A 12602-nucleotide genomic window follows, 5' to 3' on the forward strand; every position below is an offset into this window, starting at 1 on the left:
AACTACTATGGAATTTCTTAAACTTTTACTTCTATAAGTCGAATTTACCAAAGAATAAAATATTCGAATCCGTTCTGTAAGTAATTTTAACTACAGAATCAAACCACATAGACTCAGGCTCAGAAACTATAGACTCTTGAACCAAAACAAACCTAATGTTCTTATTGTTTCAGAATCAGCGAAATACTTATCGCTGTGCCTACATTGTATGAAGCTTATTCCTATCTTAGAAAGCTTGAAACCTTTGTATTATCAACAGATAATGTTCTAGATATCCATAAAAATTATGGATTACTTTTCCTCTAACTCAAAGTTTTCTTTCACTTCCTTAGTGATTCGAGTTAGGAGAATTTCACTGTATTTCTTTTATTAAAACAGAGCGTTCTTAAATTTTAACCTGTAAACTTGTAACACTTCGTCCTTAATTTCATTTTACAACTTTTTAAACTTTAATTCTGTAAATTAGTAACTAATAATCTGATTTCGACTTTGATATGTGATCTTTTTTAACAAAACAAAAATATTAAGAAAGTCGTTTATAAAAAAGAAGTATAAAATCAAACTCTAGATTATTTTCTTCAAAAATTTTTACACGAAACGTCATCATTTTGTCTTTAGTTTTAGTGATTAAATTTATGCCACGATTTACAGGCTACATTTACGGCTTCTGTGCTTGTGATAGCTGTCATCAGTGTTCTGTGATAAAAATAGACAGGCACTAAAGAATTTTCAATAGTTTGAGCCTGTCTATTCTGAGAAGTCTTATATTTTTAGAGAGATGAAAACGAAAATCCCGTTTTTCTCAACATTACTAGATCAACACTAGATCACAGATCCCTTTGGATGTAAATTTGCGAAATTAAAATTTTAACTGAATCAACACAAACTACAACACTAATTAAAAAACACTTACTGTAAAGTTTGCTAAACGCCACGTAGAACTCATTAATATTCAACTTTCCATCCTTATCGCTATCCTCGTAAGCTATCATGTTCGAAAGGGAGCAACCTTTACTCAACGTCTCCAAATGCTCTTGAGATGTAACCTAAATAAAACAAAAAATTATAATTAAAACTTGAAATCAAAGTGAACTTTTTCATTCCTTTCGAAATGAAAGGAAAGAATAATATATTTCTTTCGCAATTTTGTACTTGAGAGTTGTACCAAAGTGCACTTAATTAGAATAGGGGAAGTGCTTCGCGACTGCGACCGCTTCATTAGCGTCGGATCATTTTTGCCTTTGATGTAAAAGGGGTCGCCTGGCGCATTTTACAACTTGCTCGGCTCCGCGGTTTAATTGCTTGATGGTTACGGTAGAGAATGAGAGGCGTATTTACTTCATTAGGCAACAAAGTTGTACTTTATCCTACATTGTCGTTCTCATTATTATTGAAGTACTAAATAGCTCACTTAAACGCGAAACCGTTGTTTTAGTTAATAAAGAAAGTTGCCCGATAAAGTTCAAAGAGTATTCGTTTTTCATTGCTGCGATTAATTACAATTGTTTGAGTTTGTTTACCAATTACTTGGGCAATTGTTAAATTAACAGTTCAAGTTTCGAGAAAGTCGAGTTAAAGGACGGAATCGGCCGTTGTCTAATTAGGGCGAAAGGGGGGACAGAACCATTCGCTCGATGCTCGTTACGTTAGAACATTTCCCCACTTACCTCGTTCAATTCGGTTGCTTCCAAGTTTCCGTTGTTATTCCTATCGTAGTGGGAAAACATGATCGAAACCAGATAGTCTTTACTGTGGTTATCTTGAGACATCAATCTTGCGTGGTTATATAAAAGGAGATTATCCTAATAAAAAGAAAAATAAAACGATTCATTTTATTTCAATAAATTTTACGAGTCAATATGTTAACTTTATAAAATTAATCGTAATGTTTTTGTATAATTCATTAAAAACAAATCGCTTCCGAAACTAATTATGATTTTAACGCAATCACGTGGGAAACGGTTTGGAATTTCGACGAGAATTTCATCAGCTAATTTCACTCGGTAATTACTATATAATTTACGTTGACCATCGATGTGTGCCGAAGCGAATATTAGGCGAATTAATAACCATAATAAATGTTGTCGTTCTCGTATAAGTATTTTCATTACGCGTGTTTTTGTATATGTGTTTTCATCAATGTATCGAGTTACTTGTTAATAACCTTGTTGTACCAATTTTAAGCACTAAATGAATCCAATAAGCGATCGAACCTATCTAAACTAATTGATATGCAGTGATACAATAAAGTCTACATACAGTCCGGAAAATGATAATATCTCAGCTCCCGAAATGTAATTCAATGAAACTTTTTAATAAAACATGTAACAAGTCCATATTATTACCATATTTTACATAAAAACTATATAAGTTATTATTAAGCAAGGGGAACACAAAATATAATCATATCTTTAACTCAAAAAAGTCTACATACAGTCCTAAAAAAAAGTCTATCAGTGTCCGTTCTAGCTCAATAAAAATATACAACTATCTAGCGCTGAATAACAAATAAAACTGGGCTAACACTAGCACTAGACCTAGAACTAAAAACATTCCGTTTAGCGGTGCGTCTCTTAAAACGGCTGAACTTATTCTAGTTCTAGATCTAGTGTTAGTACTAGTTTTGTCACTAGAACTAACACAAGACCTAGAACTAGAATAATTCGGGTTTAACAGTCTTGAGAGACGTGTGGCCAAGCCCAAATGTTTCTAGTTCTAGATCTAGTGTTAGTTCTAGAGACAGTGGTAAGTAGCGCTAGTTAGTATAAGATACCACTATGTTGTATATTTTTATTGAACTAAAACTAGAACTAACACTAGACCTAGAACTAGAATCATTTGGGTTTAGCCGCACGTTTCTAAAGACGGCAAAATCCGAATGATTCTAGTTCTAGGTCTAGTGTTAGTTTTAGTTTTACACTAGCACTGTTACTATGTGAAACTAACACTATATCTAGAACTAGAATCGTTTGGGTTTAGCCGCACGTCTGTAAAGACGGCTAAACCCGAATAATTCTAGTTCTAGGTATAGTGTTAGTTCTAGTTTTACACTTGCACTGTCACTAGAACTAACAAAAGACCTAGAACTAGAATCACTTGGGTTTAGCCGCACGTCTCTAAAGACGGCTAAACCCGAATGATTCTAGTTCTAGGTCTAGTGTTAGTTATAGTTTTGCACTTGTACTGTCACTAGAACTAACATTAGACCTAGAACTAGAATCATTTGGGTTCAGCCGCACGTCTCTAAAGACGGCTAAACCCGAATGATTCTAGTTCTGGGTCTAGTGTTAGTTCTAGTTTTACACTAGCACTATCACTAGAATGAACACAAGACCTAGAACTAGAATAATTCGAGTTTAGCCGTCCTAGTGACAGTACTAGAACTAACATTAGACCTAGAACTAGAATCATTTGGGCTTAGCCGCACGTCTCTAAAGACGGCTAAACCCGAATGATTTTAGTTCTAGGTCTAGTGTTAGTTCTAGTTTTACACTTGCACTGTCACTAGAACTAACATTAGACCTAGAACTAGAATCATTTGGGTTCAGCCGCACGTCTCTAAAGACGGCTAAACCCGAATGATTCTAGTTCTGGGTCTAGTGTTAGTGCTAGTTTAAACTAGCACTATCACTAGAATGAACACAAGACCTAGAACTAGAATAATTCGAGTTTAGCCGTCTTGAAAGACGTGCGGCTAAATCCGAATGTTTCTAGTTGTAGATCTAGTGTTAGTTTTAGTTTTGCACTATCACTAGAACTAACACAAGATCTAGAATTAGAATAATTCGGTATTATAAGTCTTGAAAGACGTGCGGCTAAATCCGAATGTTTCTAGTTTCCGGTCTAGTGTTAGTAGTTATAGTTTTGCACTAGACTAACACAAGATCTAGAACTAGAATCATTCGGGATTATAAGTCTTGAAAGACGTGCGGCTAAATCCGAATGTTTCTAGTTCTAGATCTAATGTTAGTTCTAATTTTGCATTATCACTAGAACTCACACAAGACCTAGAACTAGAATAATTCGGGTTTAGCCGACTTGAAAGACGTGCGGCTAAATCTACTGCTATAGCCTTTACTTCGTAGTACAAGTCGAACTATTTCGGTTTTGTATTAAAATAACATGGACTTCTTCGATATCCTTCGTTTAAAAAATTCATTGAATTACATTTCAGGAGTTGAGATATTATCATTTTTTGAGGTGTATGTAGACTTTATTGTATAACTGATATGAAGTTATTTGACATCATGTTAACTGAATATACTCATATTCAATTATACCCATATTCTCCAATTGGATAATTCTATTTTATGCAGACGTCATAGACTGTATTAATTATCTTCAATCATTGTTTTCAGTATAATTAAATATGACACAATCAGGTAGGGTTGTCGACATATTATTGTTATGTTAAGCTTCAAACGTCCTTCATCTATTTCATCAATTTTTATATTCAATCAATGATGTTAACTTTATTTGTTGTGAAATGGATTATGTGGGTTTTCATGTATTACGTAAGTTTATTTGGGATGTATTTCCATTTTTAAAGGTTTCTAACACAATTCTTCTAGCAATTTCCAAGCATTTTTTTCCAAGGATTTGAAAAATATCCGAGGATTTCTCAACAAATCTAAGGTTTGCAAAGTAGTTCCAGTGATTACTAAGAATTTCTGCAATTGATTTGGATACACTCAATAATCTGAGTATTTCCGAGATTTTAAGTAGGATTCCAACCATCCCTTGAGGATTTGAAGGATTATTAAGGATTCTCAAGCATGGTCTAAAATTTGTAGGGATTTGTGGGATAGGTGAACTGCTTCTCGAGTTTCAAGACTTCTAAGGATTCCAACGATTTACTTGATATGCATCTTTTAGGGATTCTGGAGTATTCTCAAGGATTCAAGAGTTTTTAGGTTGCTTAAAAAATCCAATGGTTTTTCAAGCATTTCCAAAAATAATATAGAATATCCTTTTTTTTAAATTTTTGGAGAACTTCTTTTTAGGAATTATTGTTAATAGATTTTAAAGATATTCAAGAATTTCCTAGCCTTTGGTTACGAAAAGTTCCTGCGATTTACTTAAGATGGAAAGGATTTTGTGACGTTCTTTATATATTTTTAAGGATTTCCAAACATATCCATGAATATTAAAAAATTTCTGGGACTTATTTGGAGATTCAAAATTATTAAAATGATTCCAAGAATTTCAAGGTGTTTTCCAATATTCTTCCATGCAGTACCTGAGGTTTTGAAAAATTTTAGAAAGCGTTGGAGTATTTTTCAAAGTAAATACATAAAAAATTTCTAAACTCCTGAAAGATTCGAAGAATAACATTCAGGAGTTTCGATGAATTTAAAAGAAGGAGATCCAAGGAATATCTAATATTTTTTAAGGTTTTCCAAGGATTTCAATAATTTTGGTTGGTTTTTTAGGGAAGGGACGATTTTTAAGGATATCCGAGGCTGCGTAAACATTCTAAAACTCTTTGGAATAACTTGAAGTACCTCTATTCACTCCATTCATTTTTATTGCATTTGCAATGGATTATCAATGATTTCCATAAAAGTTACTACTGGCGATGTATTTGAATCAGTTGAAGAAATGTCGATGTTTTTTTCGGGAATTTTTCAGGATATTATAGAATTTGCAGGGAATTCCTAAACCATTTCAGATTTCTAAGGTTTTCTGAGTTTGATTTGGTACATCAAGATATTTTACGTTTTCGTCAGAATGTTTTAGACAGTTTCTAATCATTTCAAAAGATTTCCTGGTGATTTTGATGGATATTTCAAGAAATCTCATGTATTTCCAAATATTTTTAATGGATTTCACAGATTTCCAATGAGTTTCTAAGCTATTCCTGAAATTTCAAACGATTTCCATGGATTTTCGATGACTTCTTCGAGGGTTTTATAGGATATTATATGATTTTCAAGGAATTTTTAGACCGTTTTACATTTACAATGATTTTTAGAAATTTTTAAGGATTGTCAAGTTTTGTTTTAAAAAAAAATGAGCAATGAGTTTCAGAAAAGAAAAGTTGAGTTAGGTTAGTTTTGTTTACAAATGGCAATCACAAATGGTTTAAGTTGGGTAATGTTACGATAGGTCAGTTTTCTTTTGAACCTCAATTACAGCGTGAAGGAATGTCGGTTTTCTTTTGTACTCCAATTATAGCGTGAAGAAACCACAATTAAAGCGTGAAAGAATGTTGAGACAGGTGTTTTTTTTTTTGAAAACCTATTAAAGCGTGAAGTAGTGTTAAGACAGGTAGATTTTCAGTATGCTTCCATGCAGTTGCTGAGGTTTTGAAAAATTTTAGAGAGTGTTGGAGTATTTTCCAAAGTAGATACATAAAAAATTTCCAAGCTCCTGAAAGTTTCAAAGAATAACATTCAGGAGTTTCGATGAATTTAAAAGAAAGATCCAAGAAATACTTAATATTTTTTAAGGTTTTCCAAGGATTTCAATAATTTTGGTTGGTTTTTTAGGGAAGGGACGATTTTCAAGGATATCCGAGGCTGCGTAAACATTCTAAAACTTTTTGGAATAACTTGAATTCACTCCATTCATTTTTGGTGCATTTACAAAGGATTATCAATGATTTCCATAAAAGTTTATGGAAAATTTTCAAAAGTTTCTAAACTTAATCAATGTCTAATTTTTTTTCAGCATTTTCGAAGACTTTCGGAGTATTTTTAATAAAAATATTTTGATTTTGAGATTTTTTGGTTTTGATTTTGGACATCAAGATATTTTGCGTTTTCGTAAGAATGGTTTGGACAATTTCTAATCATTCCAAAAGACATTTAAAGATGTACAAAAAAATTTTCAAGAATTTCTAAATATAAACCACGTTTTCTACAAATTTCAGGAATTCATTTGGATGTATCAAGTTGAACAATACGATATCTGGAGTTTCCGAGCATTTTCAATAATTTTATATAGATTCTCAACCAATTTCCATGCATTTCCTAGAGGATTTTCAATTAACGTCTAAGGGTTATAAGAGTTTCTTGATTTTGCTTGACATTCATGTGTATTGTCAAAACATTTCGGAGAATATCCAAGAATTTCCTAATGAACTTTACGAATTTTTAAGAATTTCTAAATAAATGTAACGATCTTTTTAAATTTCAGGGATTCATTCGGATACATCAACTTGAACAATGCAATTTTTGGACTCTCCGAACGTTTCCAAGCATATTTAATAGATTCCCAACCAATTTATATGCATTTTCTGAGGATTTTCAAGCATTTCCAATGAATGTCCATAATCATAAAACCTCGGAGTGTTTCCAAGCAGCATGTCTTTCAAGACGGTTAAATCCGAATGGTTCTAGTTCTAGGTCTTATGTTAGTTCTAGTGATAGTGCTAGTGTAAAACTAGAACTAACACTAGACTTACATTACATTACATTACATAGAATACACATCGGGTAGGCCGACAACACTAGACTTAGAACTAATGTTAGTTCTAGTGACAGTGCAAGTGTAAAACTAGAACTAACACTAGACCTGGAACTAGAATCATTCGGGTTTAGCCGTCTTTAGAGACGTGCGGCTAAACCCAAATGATTCTAGTTCTAGGTATAGTGTTGCTTGTACATAGTAACAGTGCTAGTGTAAAACTAGAACTAACATTATACCTAGAACAAGAATCATTCGGGTTTAGCCGTCTTTAGAGACGTGCGGCTAAACCCAAATGATTCTAGTTCTAGGTATAGTGTTAGTTGTACATAGTAACAGTGCTAGTGTAAAACTAGAACTAGCACTAGACCTAGAAGTAGAATCATTCGGATTAAGCCGTCTTTACAGACGTGCGGCTAAACCCAAATGATTCTAGTTCTATGTCTAATGTTAGTTCTAGTGACAGTGCAAGTGTAAAACTAGAACTAACACTATACCTAGAACTAGAATCATTTGGATTTAGCCGCACGTCTGTAAAGACGGCTAAATCCGATTGATTCCAGTTCTAGGTATAGTGTTAGTTGTACATAGTAACAATGCTAGTGTAAAACTAGAACTAGCACTAGACCTAGAAGTAGAATCATTCGGGTTTAGCCGTTTTTACAGACGTGCGGCTAAACCCAAATGATTCTAGTTCTATGTCTAATGTTAGTTCTAGTGACAGTGCAAGTGTAAAACTAGAACTAACACTATATCTAGAACTAGAATCATTCGGATTTAGCCGTCTTTACAGACGTGCGGCTAAAGCCAAATGATTCTAGTTCTAGGTATAGTGTTAGTTGCACATAGTAACAGTGCTAGTGTAAAACTAGAACTAGCACTAGACCTAGAAGTAGAATCATTCGGGTTTAGCCGTCTTTACAGTCGTGCGGCTAAACCCAAATGATTCTAGTTCTATGTCTAATGTTAGTTCTAGTGACAGTGCAAGTGTAAAACTAGAACTAACACTATACCTAGAATTAGAATCATTCGGATTTAGCCGTCTTTACAGACGTGCGGCTAAAGCCAAATGATTCGAGTTCTAGGTATAGTGTTAGTTGCACATAGTAACAGTGCTAGTGTAAAACTAGAACTAGCACTAGACCTAGAAGTAGAATCATTCAGGTTTAGCCGTCTTTACAGACGTGCGGCTAAATCCAAATGATTCTAGTTCTATGTCTAATGTTAGTTCTAGTGACAGTGCAAGTGTAAAACTAGAACTAACACTATACCTAGAACTAGAATCATTCGGATTTAGCCGTCTTTACAGACGTGCGGCTAAAGCCAAATGATTCTAGTTCTAGGTATAGTGTTAGTTGCACATAGTAACAGTGCTAGTGTAAAACTAGAAATAGCACTAGACCTAGAAGTAGAATCATTCAGGTTTAGCCGTCTTTACAGACGTGCGGCTAAATCCAAATGATTCTAGTTCTATGTCTAATGTTAGTTCTAGTGACAGTGCAAGTGTAAAACTAGAACTAACACTATACCTAGAACTAGAATCATTCGGATTTAGCCGTCTTTACAGACGTGCGGCTAAAGCCAAATTATTCTAGTTCTAGGTATAGTGTTAGTTGCACATAGTAACAGTGCTAGTGTAAAACTAGAACTAGCACTAGACCTAGAAGTAGAATCATTCAGGTTTAGCCGTCTTTACAGACGTGCGGCTAAATCCAAATGATTCTAGTTCTATGTCTAATGTTAGTTCTAGTGACAGTGCAAGTGTAAAACTAGAACTAACACTACACCTAGAACTAGAATCATTCGGATTTAGCCGTCTTTACAGACGTGCGGCTGAATCCAAATGATTCTAGTTCTAGGTATAGTGTTAGTTGTACATAGTAACAGTGCTAGTGTAAAACTAGAACTAGCACTAGACCTAGAAGTAGAATCATTCGGGTTTAGCTGTCTTTAGAGACGTGCGGCTAAACCCAAATGATTGTAGTTCTATGTCTAATGTTAGTTCTAGTGACAGTGCAAGTGTAAAACTAGAACTAACACTATACCTAGAACTGGAATCATTCGGATTTAGCCGTCTTTACAGACGTGCGGCTAAATCCAAATGATTCTAGTTCTAGGTATAGTGTAAGTTGTACATAGTAACAGTGCTAGTGTAAAACTAGAACTAGCACTAGACCTAGAAGTAGAATCATTCGGGTTTAGCCGTCTTTACAGACGTGCGGCTACACCCAAATGATTCTAGTTCTATGTCTAATGTTAGTTCTAGTGACAGTGCAAGTGTAAAACTAGAACTAACACTATACCTAGAACTAGAATCATTCGGATGTAGCCGTCTTTACAGACGTGCGGCTAAATCCGAATGATTCTAGTTCTAGGTATAGTGTTAGTTGTACATAGTAACAGTGCAAGTGTAAAATTAGAACTAACACTATACCTAGAACTAGAATCATTCGGATGTAGTCGTCTTTACAGCCGTGCGGCTAAATCCAAATGAGTATAGTTTTAGGTATAGTGTTAGTTGCACATAGAAACAGTGCTAGTGTAAAACTAGAACTAACACTAGACCTAGACCTAGAATGAAGACGCACGGCTAAACCCGAATGTTTCTAGTTTTAGGTCTAGTGTTAGTTCTAGTTTTAATTGTTATTCAGCGTTGGATTGTTATATATTTTTCATTGAATTAAAAGTAGAATTAACACTAGACCTAGGGTTTAGCCTCACGTCTTTTTTAATACGGCTAAACTCGAATGTTTCTAGTTTTAGGTCTAGTGTTAGTTCTAGTTTTAATTGTTATTTAGCGTTAGATTATGTTGCTTTTTTTATTTCAGTGCTATTTTAAACTAATTAAGATGAACGTTTTGATATTTTCGATAGCAAATAGCTAAATGCGATCAAAACCGATGATTGTTATTGCATCGTTTATTATAGCCTACCACAATAACGTATTGTAGTTGGAGACCGATTGAGTTCTCTAGCGTATTTATAGGGGTGAAGAGCCCATTAGAAGCCAACAGGAATATTAACGCAAATAACGATCGTTTGTAGTTCGAATGTAAATGTGTGTTTAGTCTCGTTTGCATGCTCTTGGCAATCGATTTCGCGGATGTATTACGCGCACGTACTGGTTTTAGAGTATCTACCATAGCAAAGCAAAGCAAATCCAAACCCAAACTCGACTCTATCCGATCCGTCCGAAACGATGTCTCTTAACGTTTAACGTTTAAACGACACTAATTAATCTCGATGAATTAGTTAAACTCGTTGGTTAGGCAAGCTGTAAATTTAACGGCAATTACCAACCTTCATGATTTCGTATTCCTGCATCGGACAATCTTCATTATTCCCGTACGTAGCGGAATCGGATTTCTCCTCAACCTCGTTTTCAAGGTCGCTGGGAAGGGTGGAATGCGCGTCCCAGTTCCCCATCCGCTCACGATCGTCTATCCCGCGTCTTTCCACGGTTACGGAGGCGAAAGCGGGGACGACGGTCGTCGTCAAAACGTCCTAAAAAGAAGAAGGGGGACGTCTGTCAGTGATGGATTCACGACGAACCCCGTTGCACGCCATTTGTCATAGAGGAGAGGAAGGGAGAGGCGGAGAATTGAACCCTTCGAGGTATTTCTGGAGGATTAAGGTCGGGACTCATCCCGACGTAAAACCGGGAGAGGACATGAACGGGGGGTAGAGCGAGGATTTTGATGTTGAGCGATGGAATTCGGCGATAATAGAGTTCGTAAATAGTTCTCGAGCGGATTGATGGACGATGGAAACGAGCGGGTCGCTTTTTTGACTACTTGACGGCTTGATTGATTTTTTAATCAGACTCGGTTTTTCAATGTAAATAAGTGTCGAAAACGTTGTTACCTCTGTCATAAGTTTAGTTGTGTTTTCCTTTAATTCCAAGTTAATTTCTGATGGTTTGGTGGAGGCGCCGGGATCGTATTCATCGAAATAATCTTCTTGTTGAAGAGTTGGGGCCCAACCTTTCCCTAAAAATTTCATATAACATATATTTGCGTGCAATATTAAGAAAGTAAACGAAAAGTTAATGGTGATTTTTAGAAAACATTTTCACACTATCCTCATTATCGTCAAAGCTTGTAGTGTTATATCCACTGACCGTGTTTCACGCAGTGCACTCCCCTTTCGACCGCAATGGTGGTGCCAGCGAGACAGGCAGCTCGATGTAGTTCACAGTGGTTGGGGTAAATGTGTCCGTCGGAGCCGCACACGAGTTTCTTGTGGACGGCGCACTGCCGTTGGCAGATGCACGTCGCGGCCCCAGCGTCCGTCAGGGTGCACTCGTGCCCTTTCATGCAATAGTGGACGAGGCATGGATCTGGAACAAAACGAAAAGGGTGGGTTTCATTTCGCATTAAGGTCGACATCGACGTGATGCCTTTGTATAGAGATGAGTTTAAAATAACTTCATTTTTTTCCCTTTTATGCTTAGAATGAATGTTTCTACTTTAATTGAATTAATCAACAAAACAGAAAAACTGTGAGGATTATTATTTGGAGCTTTTTCAGTTCAAGTTCAATTTAATAGTAGTTGTAATTTACCCTTTCTCTATCTATCAATGTGAGCAAAGATTTTGATAATGTTAAATGCTTTCCAAAAAGCTACCTACTGCTTCAATGTTAGATATTGTTGGAAAAGACTAATAACTGCTTGGAAAGAAGTGATATGCTTCTCAAAAACCTACGTAATGCTGCCAGAATACTAAATACTACGGGAAAAGATTACAATCTGCTTAGAGAAGACTAGATAGTGCTAACAGACAACTACAAACTGATTGGAAACACGAAATACTGCTTCCATAAGACTACTTACTGCTTTCAGAGCGCTATATACTACTAGAAAAGATTACGATCTGTTTGGAGAAGACTAAATACTGCTGGGAGAAAATATTATATGCTTGTAAAGATAAAATACTGTTTCCAAAAGACTATTAACTACTTTCAGATTGCTAAATATTATTGGAAAGACTACTTAATGCTTTCAGAAGACTATACAGGGTGTCTCAGCGAGACCGGTCATTAGACGTTTCTGGGGTTCTGGCGAAAATAAAAATTTGAGAATTCAAACTTAAGTATTATCAATTACGATCTCTTCGTCTAAAATATTTTCAGATTTCTAGCACTTCCGGTTATACCGGAAGTCGCCACCAACTTTATTTTTTTAAATGGAA

The 12602-nt window shown here is 35.2% G+C and overlaps 1 protein-coding gene across 2 annotated transcripts in view; it reads right to left on the reverse strand.

Annotated features, from left to right (window-relative positions):
* LOC111423600 (follistatin-related protein 5-like) overlaps window positions 1-12602 on the reverse strand; it is a 245206-nt gene that overhangs the window by 42614 nt on the left and 189990 nt on the right. For both annotated transcript variants that reach the window (XM_071194309.1, XM_071194313.1), the window contains exons 4-8: window positions 11531-11749; window positions 11275-11399; window positions 10711-10914; window positions 1668-1802; window positions 914-1046 (exon numbers count right to left, since the gene is read on the reverse strand). In XM_071194309.1, the coding sequence (XP_071050410.1) occupies window positions 914-1046; window positions 1668-1802; window positions 10711-10914; window positions 11275-11399; window positions 11531-11749 (816 nt within the window). The remainder of the gene's footprint in view (window positions 1-913; window positions 1047-1667; window positions 1803-10710; window positions 10915-11274; window positions 11400-11530; window positions 11750-12602) is intronic.

This window comes from Onthophagus taurus, chromosome 1 (assembly GCF_036711975.1).
Source record: "Onthophagus taurus isolate NC chromosome 1, IU_Otau_3.0, whole genome shotgun sequence".
In the NCBI taxonomy this organism is placed as follows: Eukaryota; Metazoa; Arthropoda; class Insecta; order Coleoptera; family Scarabaeidae; genus Onthophagus; species Onthophagus taurus.